General features: G+C 39.5%; 1 protein-coding gene across 3 annotated transcripts in view; it reads left to right on the plus strand.

Annotated features, from left to right (window-relative positions):
* Positions 1 to 21,499, plus strand: part of TPP2 (tripeptidyl peptidase 2) — a 68,621-nt gene that overhangs the window by 20,969 nt on the left and 26,153 nt on the right. For all 3 annotated transcript variants that reach the window (XM_038758969.1, XM_038758972.1, XM_038758970.1), the window contains exons 7-20: positions 1,899 to 2,053; positions 2,615 to 2,691; positions 4,437 to 4,564; positions 7,159 to 7,258; positions 8,189 to 8,337; positions 8,519 to 8,634; positions 10,883 to 11,051; positions 11,892 to 12,049; positions 12,415 to 12,491; positions 14,436 to 14,542; positions 16,013 to 16,167; positions 18,607 to 18,723; positions 19,352 to 19,452; positions 21,380 to 21,476. In XM_038758969.1, the coding sequence (XP_038614897.1) occupies positions 1,899 to 2,053; positions 2,615 to 2,691; positions 4,437 to 4,564; positions 7,159 to 7,258; positions 8,189 to 8,337; positions 8,519 to 8,634; positions 10,883 to 11,051; positions 11,892 to 12,049; positions 12,415 to 12,491; positions 14,436 to 14,542; positions 16,013 to 16,167; positions 18,607 to 18,723; positions 19,352 to 19,452; positions 21,380 to 21,476 (1,706 nt within the window). The remainder of the gene's footprint in view (positions 1 to 1,898; positions 2,054 to 2,614; positions 2,692 to 4,436; positions 4,565 to 7,158; positions 7,259 to 8,188; positions 8,338 to 8,518; positions 8,635 to 10,882; positions 11,052 to 11,891; positions 12,050 to 12,414; positions 12,492 to 14,435; positions 14,543 to 16,012; positions 16,168 to 18,606; positions 18,724 to 19,351; positions 19,453 to 21,379; positions 21,477 to 21,499) is intronic.

Raw genomic sequence — 21,499 nt, forward strand, 5'->3', positions numbered from 1 at the left:
ATCAATCAATCAATCAATCAATCAATCGTATTTATTGAGCGCTTACTATGTGCAGAGCACTGTACTAAGCGCTTGGGAAGTACAAATTGGCATCACATAGAGACAGTCCCTACCCAACAGTGGGCTCACAGTCTAAAAGGGGGAGACAGAGAACAGAACCAAACATACCAACAAAATAAAGAGCCAACAGGCCCCGAAACCACCAATTTGATTTGTTTTAGCCCTGACTGGAAAGTCTCAGGTGGTGTCAGATATATAGGAGTCCAGCTCAAACTGTGAAGGCCATCACCTCCATTGTCATAATGGGGTTGGCACCTATGGTGACTCATCGGCACTTAGGGTGACTGGACACCCAGATTGCCGGGGCAGAGGTAGGGTCGGTGACACGCAGCCGCTTTCAATCCTAATCCGGGAATTTATTGTCATGAATACTGAATTACACATGCAGCTATGGGGGCAGTGACGAGTTTAGAAGGAAATACCTAATTTCTCCTTAAAAATGAAAGTTCTTTATTGTCAATTTCATGAGTAATGAGCTCAGTTCTAAACATAGAAATTAGTTAAGAGAGGGACTGTTGTGGAATGACAGGAAACCTTTTCTTCCGAGATATCAAAACGATTATTACATTTTGCAGTGGTGTAGTGTGGCCTCGCAGTGTTGAGTTGAGGTTTGGTAACTTCTCAGTCCTGTTAAGGTATAATAATAATAATAATGATGTTGGTATTTGTTAAGCACTTACTATGTGCCAAGTGCTGTTCTAAGCGCGGGGGGGGATGCAAGGTAATCAAGATTGTCCCATGTGGGGCTCACAGTCTTAATCCCCATTTTACAGAAGAGGGAACTGAGGCACAGAGAAGTTAGGTGACTTGCTTAAAGTCACACAGCTGACAAGTGGCAGAGCCCAGATTAGAACCCATGACCTCTGACTCCCAAGTCCCTGCTCTTTCCACTAAGCCACGCTGCTTCTCTATGGTTTCAGTTTGTAAAATTCACTTCAATAAAACAAGCTCAGCTATCTCCAGCACTTTTTCCTCCCTACCCCTTATTAAGCCCCTTAAAGAGCATTCCTCTACCCACTTATTACCCAGCAGTAGTAATTCAAACCAAGTTCGGTTGGACTTGGATCTGTGCATCTGTGAATCTGGCTAGAGAAGGTATTTAATGCAAGGGAGACCTTTATAATACCATATATCCGCAAAATAGGCCTGGGACCTTTAATAGAGATAACCATTTTATTGGTTGATGGTAGTGTGAATGTTTTTATTAGAAAGTGGAGGTGGTGTGTGTGTGTGTGTCTGCATTCCAACACTACTCCTTAGCATTTGTAAGCTGTTCCTAATAGGGAAAATTAAGCTCATTATTACAGTTTGCCCAGGAAGCCATGCGAGAAAGGCCACAGCCCATTTAACTTACCCTGAAGGCAGAAGTTTCACTTAAGGGTTACATTTCTTGGTGAACTCACTTTAAAGAGAACTCGTATTACGGTAGTTACACCTTCACTACCTGGCATCTGTGTCCAGCATGCACTGTTTTTTCCAGCTAGATATGCACTGTTGCAAGAACATCCCCTAATTCCCAACCATATTCTAATTAAAACTAGTGATAACATGTTTTGTAAAAGTGGTTTTGTCAGGCAGCGAATGACCATAATTTTTGAATTTGTGCATTTTAAGTAGTCCTCCTGATGTCAGTAGATCTAGGTAAAAAATACCTAGTTATATGGTAGCTCATAGCATGCTTAGAAGTTTTAAACAAGAAAACGGTGGCTTACTTATTGAAGATGTGAATTTGTGAATCTGTTCAAAAATTATTCCCACCCTAATTGCAATAGCTAATTGAATCAGCTATTCTGATAAAAACTTTGAGTACATGTTAACCTTTTTTCTTTTCCACTTAGGAGCTCATGGAACGCACGTAGCCAGTATAGCTGCTGGACACTTTCCGGAAGAACCCGAGCGAAATGGTGTGGCTCCTGGAGCTCAGATTCTTGCAATAAAGATTGGTGATACGAGATTAAGTACCATGGAAACTGGTACAGGCCTTATAAGAGCCGTGGGTATTTCCTGAGTTCTTTCTCCTGCTTATAGATACCCATAAGGAACATGGATTGTGTCCATTCTGGTTAATTTATATCTACTCTAGCATTTAGTATAGTGCCTGGCACATTATAAGCACTTAACAGGTACCATAAAAAAGAGAGTTATCTATCAGGCAGTGGTATTTGCTGAGTGCTTACTAAGTGCAGACCACTGTACTGAACATTTAGAGAGCACAGCTACACTGTAAACTCTTTAATGGCAGGGATCGTATCTACCAATTTCATTGTATTTACTCAAGTTCTCTGCTAATACAGTAAGCGCTCTATAAATGCCATTGATGGACTAATACTGAAGTATTTTTGTGCATTTTCAGTAGATGTATTTTTCTCAACTTCTTATGGCCCAGTTGAAGCAATTTGAGATGAATGAGGTCTTTGGAATTTGATTTTGGTGATTTTTAAGTAGCTTTTGTGAAGCTGGTAAAAATGATGTATGTGCCAAAATGAGCTTGACTGTGGTGCCCAAAGACTATCCGTTCAAACTGAATATTTGTAAAATTCTTGACCTTTAACAGATGATAGAAGCAATCAAGTATAAGTGTGACCTTGTCAATTACAGCTATGGAGAAGCAACTCACTGGCCAAATTCTGGGTAAGCCTACTCGAATTAAGATTAAAAATGTATAATGATGTTTATGACTGTTGGCACAGTAATTTTTGTGGTTAGTTAAAGGAAAATCATTGAATCACTTGAGCTCCAATTGCAAAAATAGTTGTAATATAAGAATGGTTTCCAAATTTTACTTCAGGGTACAGTATTAAATTTGTAAATCCCTCAGTTATATTTATTTTTCCCGTGTTTATTATATATGAAAAATAAATGTCACAAGTGACACACTAACGGAAATTCTGTCCTCGTAGTTTTCAACCTTTTCTACCCTGTGACTTCCTCTTTCTCCCTTTACTTGACCCATATTACCCCAGGGATCCTTAGTTTCTTCTTCGGGCCGACCACGGCCTGCTCTGGGAATGTGGGAAATGGGTTTGGTGAAAGTGGATACCCTTGGGAAGAAGGGGGAAGTGATAGAAGTGGGCCTAAAAGCAGTGTACTTGTCCTTCAGGAGGCAAGAGAGGTGGAAAATGCGCAGGTGTTGGTCAGAGCTCAGATTTATAGTCCAGATCAGACTGGACTGAAATTTATTTGTGCTTCAGCCAGATTGGCCTACCAGCTTCTCAGTTCCAGGGCTGTCTTGGGCCTGGGAGTAAGTTCAGCTTGGGAATCGTTCAAGCATTTGATTTTCAGTCCTTGGAGGGCTTCTGTGAGTGTGGGTTTTGAAAGGCAGAAACTCCTCACCCTGGGCTTCAAGACTGTCCATCACCTCGCCCCCTCCTACCTCACCTCCCTTCTTTCCTTCTCCAGCCCAGCCCGCACCCTCCGCTCCTCTGCCGCTAATCTCCTCACCGTTAGGCCTCGTTCTCGCCTGTCCCGCCATCGACCCCTGGCCCACGTCATCCCCCGGGCCTGGAATGCCCTCCCTCTGCCCATCCGCCAAGCTAGCTCTCTTCCTCCCTTCAAGGCCCTACTGTGAGCTCACCTCCTCCAGGAGGCCTTCCCAGACTGAGCCCCTTCCTTCTTCTCCCCGTCATCCCCCTCTCCATCCCCCCCATCTTACCTCCTTCCCTTCCCCACAGCACCTGTATATATGTAGATATGTTTGTACATATTTATTACTCTATTTATTTTACTTGTACATATCTATTCTATTTTATTTTGTTAGTATGCTTGGTTTTGTTCTCTGTCTCCCCCTTTTAGACTGTGAGCCCACTGTTGGGTAGGGACTGTCTCTATATGTTGCCAACTTGTACTTCCCAAGCGCTTAGTACAGTGCTCTGCACACAGTAAGCGCTCAATAAATATGCTTGACTGATTGAAAGCAGGTCACCTGATGCTCTAGGAAAAAGGGAGAATGTTTGGGGATTAGTTACTCTTGCCCCTCGTTTGAGAAATACCGTCTATCCAGGCCCCTGATGAAACTTATTTGTTTAGGAGTTACTTGCTTAAGAGCTCAGTCTGCATTTTCTAACATTCCTATCCTGATATCACATTGATCCTTTGTATGATCTTACCCCACACTACTGTGAGGTTCCTCTGCAACTCACCTGCCATCCCCAACCACTCTTCTGTCCCTTATTTCTCCAGATTAAGGTGTTTCTCTCATGTTCTCGCCCTGCTTAGCCCCACTGCTGTGGCTAGTCTGCTTAGCGTGGATTACAAATAATACGTTACAATCATAGTTTCTGCCTAAATTATTTTAGTAGCACACTTCCTTTATCATCTTGTTACGAAAGTGTTTGCTCTTTTATATGCTCTAACTCCCGACAAATATGTCTTTTTAGGAGAATTTGTGAAGTAATTAATGAAGCTGTATGGAAGCACAACATAATCTATGTTTCCAGTGCTGGGAATAATGGTCCGTGCCTTTCTACAGTCGGTTGCCCGGGTGGAACCACTTCAAGTGTAATAGGTACTTTTTGATTCAAAATGATTCTTTTCGAGAATTGTCGTGATAATGGCCTCTGAAACATCATGAGTGGGTGAAAAAGAACACACACAAAAAAAGTGTTTCTCTTCCCTTGTATGTTTAGCAGCCAAGAATCAAGCTGTCTGCTTTTCCCTAAATTCTGGATTTCATGATATTCAACTCCATGTCCCGTCATATAGTGCAGGACATCTTGTGTTCATCGAAAGCTGTTCTTAGAATCCCCTAGTGCAATTCGCTTGGCCCCCTTTCTTCTTTTGCAACATCCTGCGGGCGGCTGCTTTTCCCACGCTGCTACACGAAATAGCTAATTCACTCCACGCTAAAGTTGTAGACAGGAAGAGGGAGAAGAGGTCACAGCGTGCGACCTGAGCGGTACTCCCAGACAGACAGAAAACCTTTGCTGAAACACCAGAAGATAGTGGTCGAAGTCAAGATTTAAAGCATCCTGGAAACTTCCGTGTAATCACTGTTTTCTGTGTCGGGTGCAGTCTCGTTATTTGGTAAACCATATCGCATTAAAACATGTTACTATTCAAGTAATAGTCACCATTTTAAAAGCAATAATTTTATTTTGCTATTCCAATTTTGCAGAAAACTATTACACGGTAGCTATAATAACCCAGTCTGTACTTGTGAAGGCACTGGGAAATAGAGCTCCTATCCCAAAGATTGATCATACTGTGTGGGGAATCATTTTTATCATGCTGTTGTAGAAGAACAGCAGTCGTTACCAAAACCAAATCATTTAAGTGTTTTATTTCACTTGAACAACCAAGTTTGTTTTGGTTGTTGTTCTAAAGTATCGAGCATATATAATGATGCCAATGGAACAGTGGTGGTATTTTTGAATTTTGGTTTTAAAAAAGAAAAGTCTACTTAGTTCTAAAAACATTTCAGCCAGATTAACACGAGATATTTAAAATGTTAACTCATTCTTTAGTTTCCTCTTCCATTTTGTTCTTGGACTGCAAGACAGTGGGGTTTTTTTGTCTTTTTCACTTTTCAGGTAATTTCTCAATTTCAAATGAATTAGTCCAAAGGAGAATGATGTTCTTTTTACTCTGGCAAAAGTCGCTGCTGTTTAAAATTAAATTTTCTTGGCAATAGCTTATGGTTTATCCATATATCCAAGTAATTTTCTCATTTCAGCTATTTGGTAAAGCTGCAGTTCTTGAATAATTTGCCTTTATCCCTAAACTCACCATAGTTGTAATCACAGAAGCAATACTGGATGGCTTTTATCTCCTCTACAGCAGTTAGAGTTTGACCCCAGTAGCTAATTATGGAGCACTGGCAAGAAGTGAACCTGCAATAATATCGATCACGTTTTGTATTTAATTTTTCGTGGCATCATTTAGGTTTATTGTTTCCAAAATTCAAAAGGGTCAACTTCATGATAGGTGGCAAATCTTCTACTTTGTTCTTTAGTCCAGTTTTGAAAATTTGTTTTGGTAGGCCATTTATTTTTGTCAACTTTTTTTAACAAATTGTCATCAAAGGGGGCCAGTTCTCAGTATCGCAACCATAATTGTCTTTAACAGAGCACTGTTGCATCACTTGTGGTAATTTGCTTCTTCCTGTTTTTTTCAGAGCAGCTTTTGCATTTTTAAAATTGGCTTTCAAAAATTCTGCAATCTTTGGCTAAAATGTCACAAAGGAGAGTCTCAGCCAATACATAAATAATTTGGGGCTTAGTTTATTTTTAGATATCTTCATATCTTTGCATATTATACACTTGAATAAGTTTTAGAGATTATTATAGCTCTTACTGCCAGTTTTGTAACTTCCACATTCCCCTCTGGGTTTTCTGTGTCCATATTTTGAGTATTAAATATGGCTATTAAATAGCAGGGTAAGAAAACTCCTGCAGACTGTAACCTCCTTGTGGGCAGCCGTCTGATAACTCTGCTGTATTGTAAATACTATTGATTGATTGAAAATACTATTGATTGAGTGAGTAATAAATGTGGTATGAGATTTTAGTCATTTTGGCCTTTCATATGTTTTCCTATCAAGGTAAATGAACTCAATTAAATCAGGTGCCTTACTTGTGGGAGAGGTTTGCCTCTTTTTGGGAAGTAAAGTGAATTCTGTATGTCCAACCTGAGTAACTTGTATGTACTTTAGCGCTTAGTGAAGTGCCTGGCACATTGTGCTTAGTAGATACCATTTAAAAAAAAAAATGAAGGCCAGTGCTGCCTCAGAGCAGCAGTTGACCAGAAGGTGATTTTCTCTTTCCCAAGAGGAGATAAAAGATGGTGGTCAGGGACTGGGTTTTTTAGGGAACAAATGTCTCCAGCCCAGGACTTTGGTGATGTATAGCGCTGCATTGCATATTGGATTGTGCTTTAACTTTTGTATAACTATTTGATATTTTAGGTTACATTATTAAGGGGGTGGGGGGCACTTTAGTTTGTCTCGGTGATTGTAGTCTTAATGCTTGAAATAAGTTTGGAAAAATAATCTTCCTCTTCATATATTTTGTTCCATCTTTTGGTATAGTGATATAGGAGGTCAGATTTTGGTTTTGGGGTTTTTTTCCTCATCAGTTTCTAAGTGTGTAATCCGTTTTGCAGGTGTTGGTGCATATGTTTCTCCTGACATGATGGTTGCTGAATATTCTCTAAGAGAGAAACTACCAGCAAATCAGTATACTTGGTCTTCCAGAGGCCCTAGGTAAGTTGAAATTAACAACTTGATCTGTTGAAGTGGATAGTGGAACAGGCAAGTCCATGGTTCATTGGTCCTCCATCCTTCTGCCACTTTGGGTTCACGTGCACTCCCAACAGAAAGTGAACAGATAAATGAAACAACAGAATGTTCTCAAATCATTTATTATGAGTAAATGTTTGAATTTCAAGGATAAAACAAGGCATGACATTTTCTAGTGGCAGAATGGGGAAAAAGAGGATAGTCTCGAGGTCCATTCACAATGGTCTGAAAACATGTAGCAGTTCAATTTTAAAAACATTTAGTTAGGGAGTAGTCACCCATATATCTAAGGGAGATGAAGCAGAAGTAAAAATAGGCTGTTCTATAAAGAGGGTTTTGAATGATGTTATTTCTTCTTCTGCTTCTTTTTCTTCTTATTATTAATAATAGTGCATTTGGTAAACCCAAGAGTTCCGAGCATTTGTAAAGTTCCACTTCAGTTTTATGTCAAGCAGCTGGTTTTAGTAGATACTCTTCCACCTGCTAACTGGACAGTACCTTGGCTGTTCTTAGTTCCAGTGAGTCTGGGAAAAGTGTCAGAACAGGCTTAGATGTGGCAGAGCTGGATACAGCGAATCTCCCTCAACTACATCGGCCTTCCAGATTCCTAGGCCCCGTGATGCTGATTGGCATTTGGGCCGTTGTGCAAAATGCCTTAGTGGTGCTTTTGGATTCAGCGGTGGAAAAGTGACCGACTGTTTTTACACCTTTAATGCCAGCCTAGTGTTTAGTGGGTTTTTTCCCTTTTTTTTTGTTTTCAATTTGCTCTCATTTTACCAAGTGGAGAATAGTGATGGAAAGTGATACTAAATATTTTGATAGATTTTGTTCCCTGCTGTGGTGCTGCCCCGTTGACGACTAGAATGTTTGGGTATGTTTTTTTTCTATTTTTAGTACCGATGGGGCTCTTGGAGTAAGTATTAGCGCACCAGGAGGAGCTATTGCTTCTGTTCCTAACTGGACGTTACGAGGGACACAGCTTATGAATGGAACATCCATGTCTTCTCCTAATGCTTGTGGAGGCATTGCTTTAGTGCTATCAGGTAAAGAATAATCTGTGTGTTAAAGTATGAAAGTTACTGAGGTGGTTTTTTTTTTTCAGGTACAGCATAACCGATCTTATGCATATAATTGGAATTGACTTTTATTGTCAGAAAAAGGAAACTACAAAATTTTCCATTCAGGCAATCAGGTCAATAGCAACTAATACCTCTTTTATTTTAGGACTCAAAGCTAATGACATTCATTACACAGTTCATTCAGTGAGAAGAGCTTTGGAAAACACTGCCGTGAAAGCTGAAAATATAGAAGTATTTGCTCAAGGGCATGGTATTATTCAGGTACTGTCGCTTCTGCTAAAATCAGACTTTAAATTGACTCGCGTGTGACGTGAAAATTATTTCTGGTGTAATTCTTATTTAATCCAGCCAGTTTATGACTGGTTCCACACTAAATGTTGAATTTGAGGGTCATGTTTAATTAACTTGCCTTCTTAGGCTTTACTAGTTATTTTTGCTTGTTCAAGACTACACTCCCATCTCCCAAAGAATGTTCCAGTTTACAAAATGGACCGTTGAGCAGTATTTGCATGCCAAACGCTTTCTTGGAGAAAGTTTTATGAAAGTAATAATAATAATAGCACTAATTGAGCACCTGCTCTGTGTGCAGTGTTTGTACTAACTGCTTGGGAAATGCAAAACAAGAAAGTGACAGATTCCCTGCCTACAAAGAGCATATATACTAAAGAGGAAGACAGGCATCAAAGTATTTACAAAGAGAATAATCAAAATAATTGAGTAAACATACGTAAGTGCTGGAGGTGGTTGATGGGTTTATATAATTTGAGATGCTGGGAATTAATTAATTTAGGAAGGCGTGTTAGAGGGGTTGTCCTTTCAGTACTGATTTTGAATGTTGGGGGTGCTGTGACCTATCAGATTGGGAGGAGGGGGGTACTAAACCAGAGACACGGGTGTGGAGGTTCACTTAGATGGTTAGTTTGGGAGAGGCAGTTTGGCAAATAGTGAACGAAGAGAGCAAATATCTAATGTGGAGTGAATTGGTCAAAGGCCTAACCAAAAGTGAATTCAAATACACCAAACGGTATTATAAGTAGGGAGAGGGAAATGGGAAGTGGAGATAAGGATGTGATTTAGTCATTGCTGTTGTTTGGAGTTGGAATTATCCTCATGGTCATGGTGGGAAGGAGAAGCCTTCTTTCTCCACCCCGAGTTTGCTGTTTTCTCTGTGGAGAGCCATGGAACCGCAGGGAGTTGAACTGGAGGTGATGGTGGTAGAGCCTCCTGTAATGGGATGGTAGAATGATCAGACTTCTTATATCTGAAGAAATATTTTTTTTACTTAGGGCGAAATTGTGTCCATCCTACTGTTTGATGGTCTCATAAGTCCAGTTCTTTGAACATCAAGGCCCTCTTATAATGGAGTCTGTGTATACTTTATAGTGACTCTCTGTTTTGCCCTCAGGTTTACTGGTTTGAACACCTGAGTGAGATGGTGGAAAGATGGTGAGGAGTGTGGGGAGTGTGGCCTAAAACAGATCAGGGGCCAGGGAACAAAAATCGGATCAGAGCTAGGAAGATGGAGGTATTGTAACCTGAAAAGAGCTGGGATTGAAGGACATTGGGTAATGACCCGGAAAAGGAGTGGAAAAATCCTGGGTGGAAAATGGAAAAGATGGAAATCCCAAACAAGCTTCCACCTGCCACAGCCTGGGGAAAGGGCATCCTCCTCCCCAAATCCATAACCCTTGTGTGTATCTACCTATGCAGGCATCTCCAAATCATCTTTTATCGATACCATCGTGGCATCTACCTTGTGATTCTTGGGCAGTGTAGTGCAACATGGAGGCTTTTCCTTACGGGGCAGGATGGTGCACTAGCTGCACGGTTAATTCTTAACCCTCATGACTTGAAGTTTATGGGATTGGTGGTCCCTGATACCTTCAAAAAGTCAAGGTGTCCTTTAAAAATATGATTTTGTAGGCTAGCGACAGGTATTTAAATCACAGTTCAACCACTTACATTGAGTTATGAATTAAGCTGTAGAATTTCAAGCTCTGATTTAACATTTTCATTTCCTAATTTTAGTTCACTAGTAACGATGACATGTAGTAGCACCATTTGATATTTGAAGTGTCCCTAGAAGGAATTCAGTATGTATTTACTGGTCATGATGATAGTTTCTCAAATTCAAGTATTACTTTTACATTATCTCTTTTGTCCTTACACCGTGAAGGGTAAGGAGGCATAGGAATTATCACCATTTTGTAGATGAAGGATGATGGTTATACTTAACTGATCAGTGACAGTACAGGTCTAAAACTTCTATTTTCTAAACTTCAAGACCTGTGTTCTTTCTGCTAGAATACAGTGCCTCCAGATCTCGGGGGCTTCTCCTAAATTTATGGTATACCAGGAAGTTAACTCTGATCTCTCACATTGCACTATTAAATGGTGGAATGAAAATTTCTGAAGCTTAATCTGTAGTCCTGTTGATCTGTGTAACTAGACTCATTTCAAGATACAAACTTGGTCATACCTAATTGTGCATATTTGCTCCCTTCATTAGGTTGATAAAGCCTATGACTACCTCGTTCAAAATACGTCATTCACTAGTAAAATAGGTTTTACCATTACCGTTGGAAATAATCGTGGAATCTACCTCAGAGATCCTGTTCAGACAGCCGCACCTTCGGATCATGGAGTTGGCATAGAACCTGTGTTTCCAGAGAACACAGGTAAGCAACAGAGATGCAGTAAAGATCTAACTCGGACATGGTCTAATAAATTGATTCATACTACGGACCAAACTGAGTACTAGTAAAAGCGAAAGGGTGAAATACTATTTGCAACATTGCTGAGAAAGAGTAAATTAAATCTGTAAAATTAAAAAATTACATTTGCAATTAGCTATCAGTTTTCTCTCAGATTCCTTAATCATCTTTGAGATGGTGAATTATCAGAGGGGATAGGGCTGGAAAAAGCATCTTCATCATCAGTGAAGATATGCTAAACTTTATATAGACTTCCGAGGGAAGCAGTGTAGTTTGGGTCAGGTATTAGGCTCTTAATTTCTTTACTTATTGGAGCAGGTAAATTTTTTTACATTCATTTTCCCCCTCTTCCCTATTTTGAACTAACTCGGTAATGGAGGGCGGGAGGCGGGGGGTCTCTACTAAGTGTAGAAAGTAACCCATCAGGAAGGCAGTTTTCCTCTTCCCCCAAATCTTAGAGGAAATAGCAACTACAGCCACATTTCAGAGATAAATAAAACATTCATTCATCATGTGTGTGTACACACCCTCCCTCTTATATTGGCTCACAGCATTTATAGATGCCTGTTGAGAAATGTAATTTAGCAATCAGTGGTGTTCAGTGAGCAAAAATATGATTGAGTGGAAGTAAAAATTTCCCCTTTCTTTCATTTGGGAATAAATGAGAATAAAAAGCAATTGCTGAATGCTATGGAGATCGCGCTCTTTGTGAAATTTAAATTTTCTTCTTGCATATAAAGACCAAGAATGGGGAAACAGAAAGAAAATAAATAGCATATTTGTGTGTCCCTTTATTTCTGGCAGATAACTCCGAAAGAATATCCCTTCAGCTTCATTTAGTTTTAACTTCAAATTCAACATGGGTTCAGTGTCCTAGTCATTTGGAGCTCATGAACCAGTGTAGACATATTAACATACGTGTGGACCCCAGGGGTTTAAGAGAAGGACTACACTATACAGAGGTACTGATTTCTCTTCATTCTGCACCAGTTGCCTAACGAATGTTCTTTATTTCTCTTGTGATGGGTTAGAAAAATTGTGCTATTTTGACATTTAAATATTTCCACCACATATTTGCAATCAACTATTTTACCAGGCATTTATTTTATAAGTGGTTTTTTTTCGTTCTAGGAAATATTGGAATTTTATAGCTTTCCTGAATGCATCAAAGTCTGGCCAACTTTTTATGTTATCAGTCTTGTTCATTTGGGGGTCTTCAAAAATGACTTACAATTTAGTATAATAATCATTCTGTATCTAGACTATATTTTCATATTTCATTATATTTTCGTAAGTGTTGAGTGGTATTTTTTTTTTCCTCCTAAAGGTGTGTGGCTATGATTTAGCATCACCCAGTGCAGGCCCTTTGTTCAGAGTTCCAATTACTGCAGTTGTAGCAGCAAAGTGAGTAATGTTAGAGATTGGCAGAGGTTTTTATTATTATGGTTTCCTTAAAATGTTATGTGGATTTTTTTTTCTGGCTGCGTTATTAGGAATTGCCCTTAATTTATAATCAGTCATTCAGTAAGTGTTATTGAGTGCTTGCTGTTTACAGAGCACTGAAGTAAGCCCTTGGGAGGGTATAATACAGTAAAGTTAATAGATACGATCCTTGCCCACGAGGAGTTTAACAATCTAGTTTAGCCTCACTCACTGAGTCAACTTGTAAGGACAATGCACTCTTCTAACTTGTGCAGTGCTTTAATTTTGGTGATGAAGAAGCAGCGTAGAGAACCGGTTGTCAGTGCATTTTCCTTACGTATTAATCAGGAGAATGAGCAACAGCAGGATACCCAAGCAACCACTGTGTGGACAGTGGAACTTATAAAACTGAAAGCAGTGAGGGCAGTGGAAGAGTTTTAAGGACATGAAAAGTGGGAGTCACTTGCTAAGGCTCGACTAATATGACATTCTGCTATCAAGAACTTCTTATGGGAAGCAGCGTGGCTTACTGGATAGAACTCAGGCCTGGGATTCATCATCATCATCATCAGTCGTATTTATTGAGCGCTTACTTTGTGCAGAGCACTGTACTAAGTGCTTGGGAAGTACAAGTTGGCAACATATAGAGACGGTCCCTACCCAACAGTGGGCTCACAGTCTAAAAGGGGGAGACAGAGAACAAAACCAAACATACTAACAAAATAAATAGAATAGATATGTACAAGTAAAATAAATAAATAAATAAATAGAATAACAAATATGTACAAACATATACATATATACAGAGGCTGTGGGGAAGGGAAGGAGGTAAGATGTGGCGGATGGAGAGGGGGACGAGGGGGAGAGGAAGGAAGGGGCTCAGTCTGGGAAGGCCTCCTGGAGTAGGTGAGCTCTCAGTAGGGCCTTGAAGGGAGGAAGAGAGCTAACTTGGCGGATGGGCAGAGGGAGGGCATTCCAGGCCCAGGGGATGACGTGGGCCGGATTCAGAAGGTCATGGGTTCTAATCCTACCTCTGCCACTTGTCTGCTGGGTGACTTTTTGCAAGTCACTTCACTCAGTTACCCCATCTGTAAAATGGGGATTGAGACTGTGAGTCCCTTTCCTGTGTCCAGTCCAATTTGTAGTCACCCCAGTGTTTAGTACAGTGCCTAGCACATAGTAAGCACTTCACACATACCACTATTATTGTTATTATTGTTATTATTATTAATAAGTGATGATTATTTTTGAACAAAAGCTTCCTAAAGAATGAGAGAGAACAGTGCCAACTGCTGCAAACATTAAAAATAGCAATACTGAAAGGAATTTTGTGCCTACAATTCCCCCTTCTAGACTGTGAGCCCGCTGTTGGGTAGGGACCGTCTCTATATGTTGCAAACTTGTACTTCCCAAGTGCTTAGTACAGTGCTCTGCACACAGTAAACGCTCAATAAGTATGATTGAATGAATGAATGAATACAATTTGACCAGGACTGTGGGCCCCGCATTGGCCCTTTCAGTCACACACACTCTTCTACATAAATTTCACCATCAGCGACTACAACCATTGCATAGAGAAGAAATAAGTAGTAAGCTTTGTTAAGCACTCAGTTAAATTGGGATATTGATCTTTGAACATGTCTGTATTTGGTGAGGTGTTGATTAAATCCAAGATAATTTATTTCCGTCTTTGGTATTTTTGAGGGAGGGTGGAATAAAAGTGGCTAGGGACAAAACATTCCCTCTTTAAATGATCCAAAGTAAAATTCCATGTAGCCTGTTATCCATGCCTAACCCATTCTTGCTGAAAGTAAAAAGTTTTGTCTTAAAGAGAATCCCCTTTATTTTTGTTTTGAAATGGTTATTTGCCTTGTGAAATTTTATTCTGTCATATTTAAGGATTCAATACATTTTAATAATTCACAGAGTAAATGAATCTTCTCACTATGACCTTGTCTTTACTGATGTGCATTTTAAACCTGGTCAAATCCGAAGGCATTTTGTTGAAGTTCCCCAGGGAGCCACGTGGGCTGGTAAGAAAAATAAAAGTGTACACTTTTCATGTTTAAAATACTTTCCTTGTTATGTGACTGTGCTAACTTTGAGATTCAGTTTATCATTAGTAGAATAAATTCGTGCTGTTACTATGGGATGCTGATCAATTTTTGTATTTTTATCCACTTATACAAACATCCTGAACAATGGTCTGAAAGTCAAATTCACAACTCAGATTTGAAGGTGATATGTTTAAAACAGGCCATTCATCTGTTTAGCAAAAATATTTGGAAAGTTTTCGTAGTTTATTTGTAATTTAGAATGTCTTTGTGGGACAACATTGTGTTCTCATGTTTCATTTACTGGTGTTGATCATTTCCGTGGCCAGTTGACTTGCTCCTAAAACTGCCCAGAATCCAGTGTGGGAGTGAGTATTGCAGGGAACTTGGCTTCACCTCTCCTCATTAGCAGAATCCTGGGAAGTGCTGGAATCCCGGGAAGTGCACAAAAAGGAACAGAATGGGAAGTTAAGATGATGCATTGAGGAAACGTCTGTGTTGGTGCTAATGGAGTTTAGGGCTTTCTGGCCATGATTTTGTTTTTTAAACGGTATTTGTTAAGCGCTTACTATATGCTAAGCCCGGTACTAAGTGCTAGGGTAGATACAAGCTAATCAGGTTGGACGTAGTCCACGTCCCACAGGGGGCTCACAGCCTTAATCCCCATTTTACCGAAGAGATAACTAAAGCACAGAGAAGTTAAGCGACTTGCTGACAGTCACACAGAAGACAAGCGAAGGAGCTGGGATTAGAACACAGGCCTTTCTCACTCCCAGATCCATGCTCTATCCCTCTCCAAACCAGAATGATCTTTACTATATCCTGGACTAATGTGATGAAAAAGCATTTCTTAAAAATGTTGTAGTCAAAAAGGTTTATGACCTAAACAACTTGTGAAGAAAAATAATTTCTGAGCGAATCATTGGGCATCCTGCAATTTTAGGGTTAACTAATTTCTTTAAAAGCAGCCCCAGAATTTAATAGTTAATGCCCTATTTTATTTTACCTCAGCTTTATCCCAACCACATCCCAAAGAGCTCTGAGTTCTAGGAAAAATAAAATATTTCTTCTGGATTACGTATTTGAATATTGTTCTGAAACAGGGTGTAATGTATGGGGGGGTTTTTTTTGCTTCTTTTCTGCTAGAAGACATTTATTCCTCACTTATGCTAGTCTTGTTCTTTTTCTCTCATAGCCATTCTCTCTCTGCCTTCTATTCCAGAGGTCTTTTTATGAAATTTTACTCTCTGGCACTTCCAATCTCTTTCTCATCCTTCCTCTCTATAAAACAAGCTCTCTTAAAATACTCAGATTGCATTTTTGCAGACTTCGCACATGCCCAGTGCTGTGTAAATGTGCACAACAATGTCTTTGGACAGGGAGTTGTTCTGACCAGTTGTACAAGTTGCAGCTTTTTAAAATTTTAAATCAACTTTTTCTTTGATGTAGAAGTTACAGTGTCTTCATGTTCCTCTGAAGTGTCAGCCAAGTTCGTCCTTCATGCTGTGCAGCTTGTGAAACAGAGAGCATATCGAAGTCATGAGTTCTATAAGTTTTCTTCCCTTCCAGAAAAAGGATCTTTTACTGAAGCATTTCCTGTCTTGGTGAGTAAAAGAAATACTTTGAAATGCTAAAAAAAAGTTCTGAAATTGTGGAATGAGCTACTTATTTCAGATTTGTTTGCTTTTAATGGTCAGAAACCAAAGAAAAGCTACATCAGACTAATTTCAGGTTTTTAGGTCGTTCATTTTCAAGGGAAAATATTACTAAAGCCATCTAGAGGGGTGTATTTTGTTATTTTAGAAGCTAGCCTGATCATTGGAATATGGGTGAAAATAAATAAATGTATTTTTCTATGATACCATTTACAGTTTAGTCATATCCAAATTGCTTTAATATAATTGCTGTAGAGGGTTACCTACTATAAAGTGGTAGTATTTATTCTTAGTATTCAAAATTGGACCACAGTAAATTGATTTCCCATTTTTTCCCGACTTCACATAGCCACCAGCCCTGTTTCCTCATGGATATCTTTGGGTTCTACTCTTCAACCCAGAGTAGCATTCGCTCCCTTGCTCTTTTGATAGCCCTTCTTTTCTGAACTCCATCTTTCAATAATTTTGTTCGCTACCAACATCTTCCTCATCAACAAAATCTAATCAGTCTGTCTTTAGCTCACTTCCACCTTAAGGTCTTAAAACTGATCAATCTCTCTAAGTGTTTTCTCTGCCCAATCTCTACTTCTGCAAATTATTCTCTATCTTCTGTGCCCTAATAATTCATGCAGCCGCTTAGAACAGTGCTTGGCACATAGTAAGTGCTTAACAAATACCATTATTATTATACAGTCCATTAATAAAAGCTATTTATTGAGCACTTCTGTGCAGTGCACTTGTACTAAGCACTTGGGTGAGTGTCATTGAGTTGATAAGCACAATTCCGGCCTTCAAGGAGCTCTGTGTCATTTTAATGTCCTGCCACTTCCTACTTTTACTGTCCTTTCCCATAGCCTAATCCTTAGTAAAAGCATTTCCAGACTTAATTATTGTAAACACCTCGTTAGCCTCCACACTTTAGAGCATTTAGTGGCTAAATACTTATATCACTTCCAAAAGTATGACATAGTTCCTGACCTCATAAGACTTCCCATTAAGCTATCTTGGACTGTCTAGTTCCTTTCATCTCATCGTCTACTCCCTTCTTTGTTTTATTTTCCTCAAGCTAACTTTCAGAGCACACTCTATGCATTTTCATATTCCCAACTTGTTACCATCTGAAACTCTTATCCCTGTACATGAAGCATCCATGTCCATATCGTAGGACTGTCTACAATATCACATCTTTTGAAGAATTTATGTCTAAAATGAAGTGAGCTATTCTCACCGAATAACCGTGAATGCTTTAATTCTTTCTCCATAGTATAAATATTTTTTTCAATTTGTTTTTTTCTTCAGTCGTATTCATCATCAATCATATTTATTGAGCGCTTACCGTGTGCAGAGCACTGTACTAAGCACTTGGGAAGTACAAGTTGGGAGTGCTTACTGTGTTCCGAGCACTACTTAGTCCCAGATTTTCCCTATTATTTTTTAAAATCACTTTAATGGCATTTGTTATGTGCTTACTATGTGTCAAATACTGTTCTAAGTGCTGGGGTAGATACAAGTTAATTGGGCCGGATACAGCCCCTGTCCCTCATGGGACTCAGAGGCTAAAGTAAGAGGGAGATCAGATATTGAATCTCCATTTTGTGGTTGAGGAAATTGAGGCATAGAGAAGTGAAGTGACTTGCCCAAGGTCTCTAAGCAGGAAAGTGGCAGGGCTGGGATTAGAACCCAGATCCTCTGGCTCCCGAGGCCGGGCTTAATCCATTAAGCCACGCTGCTTTTATATATATATATATATATATACATATATATATACATATATATGTGTGTGTGTGTGTGTGTGTGTGTGTATTTATTTATATATATATAAATGTTAACATTTTGTGCCTGCTTGTTTCTGGGCATAGGGGCTTCCTAGCTTTGGGGAAACACAGAACGGAAAAGCATGGCCAGCTACTTCTGTAGATCCTGAGCCAGCCAAGAATCCCAGTGGAAAACAGAATCTGGAGAGGAGAGGAATGCTATGAGTTTGTGTGGCCAAGAGCCAGGCTTTGGATTTGCACCAAAATTTAATGTATTTGAAGTCTTGCCATGCTCCAATAGCTAATTCAGAAAGTGGCTAAGCATTTTTTACATTTATATATATATGTGTATAAATATATACATATCTTTATAATTTTCCTATATAGCAGTGTAGGTTTTCTTCTTTATGTTTGGCTGTGTCACTATTGCCAGATAAGATACGATAAGATAATGAATTCCCAAGTTGGGCAGGGAAGGTGCCTGGAATTTTATTTGAATTTCTTCTCCTTATAGGTTTGCATTATTATGTGATCTTTGCAGTGATAACTGTGTACCGGTGTTTTTTTAATTGGGAAATAATGTAAGAGAAAAGACTGTGATATTTATACTTTGTATTTTATCCTTTATTTGCAGGGCGGAAAAGCAATAGAATTTTGCATTGCTCGTTGGTGGGCAAGCCTTAGTGATGTCAATATTGATTATACCATTTCCTTCCATGGTATAGTTTGTGCAACTCCTCAGCTAAATATTGTAAGTCCCTACAGTGGTGTCTTTTTTTTTTTCTATGAACTTTAAATTCTGTATGAAGATCCTTAAGTACAGTTCAGTGAATATTCACTGTTTTACTTAGAGGAGTCACTGCTCTGGTTTTTGACAGGATGGAATTTAAGAAACAAGTGTACAAGAGTAAAGTTAAAATGTCTGCAGGTATTGCTCTGTAGATTATATTCTGTTTACAGGATAATCAGCTTGCTTTACTATTTTGTAATGTAATCCTTAGTCCAATAAATATATTGCTAAAATTAATGCTTTATATATTCCATTCTGCCATAGACTATGATTTAGGATATATTTTGCCTGGAACTCTGTTAAGGAAATTGGGAACGTTATCCCAGCATCACGAGTCCCTTTTTGTATAATGTACTGCAGGTTTGGAAGAAATGGTTGTGTGCATCTGCACAACAGGCTGGTACTACGGCACTAGTTTTCCTTGCAAAAGCACAACCCTTGCATAGAAATAGAACTGGGTGGATTAAATCAGATAACGGCTGAATTTTAGGTATATGAGTCTGAGTTCATTTTAAGGCTAGACATTTGAACAGATATTTTAAAACACAAAAATGAGCTAAACTAAAAAAAAATCTTGGTTTACTTTTAGCATGCGTCAGAAGGGATAAACCGTTTTGATGTGCAGTCTTCCTTGAAATATGAAGATCTTGCACCTTGTATAACTCTGAAGAGTTGGGTCCAAACCCTACGGTACTGTTGCTTTTTTTTTTTTCTTTTAACTCCATGAGTTGTAAATCGTCTTTGTGATAAGAAATCTCCTCTCATGCCATCCTACAAAATGTACTCGACCTTTCACACAACAACTCTTTCAGGCACATGGGCACTGAAACAGCAACACCCACCCGGATATAGTCAGGTACCCCATATCTGTTCCCCCAAGCGAGCGTACCCTCACCTTCCCACATAAAGTTGCTCAGGCCTCTTCCCCACAACTCCCTCACACCCGCTGTGAGCCATTCAGACAACCATTAATTCAAACAATTCATTTGCTTTAAGGGAGCATCTTCAGTAAAAGTCACCATTTCCTTCTCAACATTCTCCATTATTTTCCTCCTTCTGCTCCTGCCAAGGACGAGGTTTCTCCCAGTGATGGTGGGCAAAAGGGCTGCCCCCCTCTCCTTCAGAGCTCTCTGGAGGATCTCCTAGCCTGATTTAGGAGAGGGCACAGAGACTCTGGTGCCAACAGTGAGAACGGGTGGATAAAGAGAGGAAGTGAGAAGGGCATTGAGGTCTGTGGGCTTTGCAGTTGGAAGGTAGAAGGAGTACCATGGGAGGTGGAGGGAAACAGAAAAGGTGGTGGTACCTACGGGGCAAAAATTGGAAGGGAAAGAGCTCAGGTGAATCAGCTTTGTGTGACACTTTGGCTTAGACACTACATTATGGGTAACCCTGACGAGAGAGTATCTCTCAGTGGCATAGCTCTAAGCTTCGTTGGCATTTGTAAACTTTCCTGCCATGGTAAGGTGTTGATTCATGGGAGAATTCAAAGATGGCTGGTAATAAATGCTTCCTTTCTACCTCTGAGTCCCCTAGGACCTGGGGACTTGCAAGTGAAATGCCTTGACTGCACAGACGTCAAAGCTTTCCTCTTAAACGTGGAAGCACTTAATGTACAGCTTTACTTTTCAAGCCACTTCATTTGAATAAATGAAAAGAAAAAATCATAATCTTGGTTCAAGACTATACACTCCTTGTGGTCAGGGAACATATCTACCAGTTGTTATAGCCTCCCAAGTGCTGCACCCAGTAAGCATTCAGCAAATGCAATTGATTTACTGAGTGAAGATTGGGAGTAAATGGGCCAGAAAGCCATCAGTGTGCATTTTTTTTCCAGCCCTGATTGAAAACTCTCTGGTCAGAACAGAAACCTGGAATGAGCTTGCCTGGAAGTCCAGCCCAAAAAAAGTCAGGGATCACACCTGTGGCATATGTTTCTTTGCCCTTTCTGCTAATGATTCTTCAGTCTGGAACAATAATCCAGGCCTCTGCCTGTTTTTATGTCTCCATTATATTCTGCACACTGTTTAGCTATGGGAATTTATCTTTTGAAAAATTTGAAAGTAAATTTTTAGTCCAGGTCAAAGCTTTAATCAGTCCATCACTAAGCACTTGGGAGAATACAGTGCAAGAGGAGTTGTGTTCCCTGTCCAGAATGAGTGAAGACTTCTTACCCAGAATTGGGAAGCTCCCATATTTTGCCTGATATTTTTCCTTTGCTTCTCTTTTGGATTCCGTGCACTAATATAAGCGCAGTCATAGTTTGGGTAATTTGGGGGCAAATACATAGAGACATTTTAAAAAGCAGAACCCTGAATTGGACCAGTCGGTTTAGTTCATTCAGTTTGTTGCTGCTGTGGATTTATTCATAAAAATATGATCCAGCTTTCTACACAATTTCCCTGGCTGTGATGATGTCCCAGAACAGAAGTTATGCCATGGAATTGGATTCTGGTTGTTTTCATTCCTCTTGCCATTTGGTTAAACATATTAAGAAGTTATGATATCTGCAACTCACCGGTCTGACCATAAATCATGCTGTTGAGGGGTACTGCAGTAATCTCTGTTATTGTTTGTTTTTGCTTGTTTTGAAAATCATCATCATATTGTTTACCTACAGTCCGGTGAATGCGAAAACAAAACCTTTAGGATCCCGAGATGTCCTGCCAAATAATCGTCAACTTTATGAGATGATCTTGACATACAACTTTCATCAAGTAGGTCTTTATTTTGTAAAATC

Source organism: Tachyglossus aculeatus, chromosome 17 (genome assembly GCF_015852505.1).
Source record: "Tachyglossus aculeatus isolate mTacAcu1 chromosome 17, mTacAcu1.pri, whole genome shotgun sequence".
In the NCBI taxonomy this organism is placed as follows: Eukaryota; Metazoa; Chordata; class Mammalia; order Monotremata; family Tachyglossidae; genus Tachyglossus; species Tachyglossus aculeatus.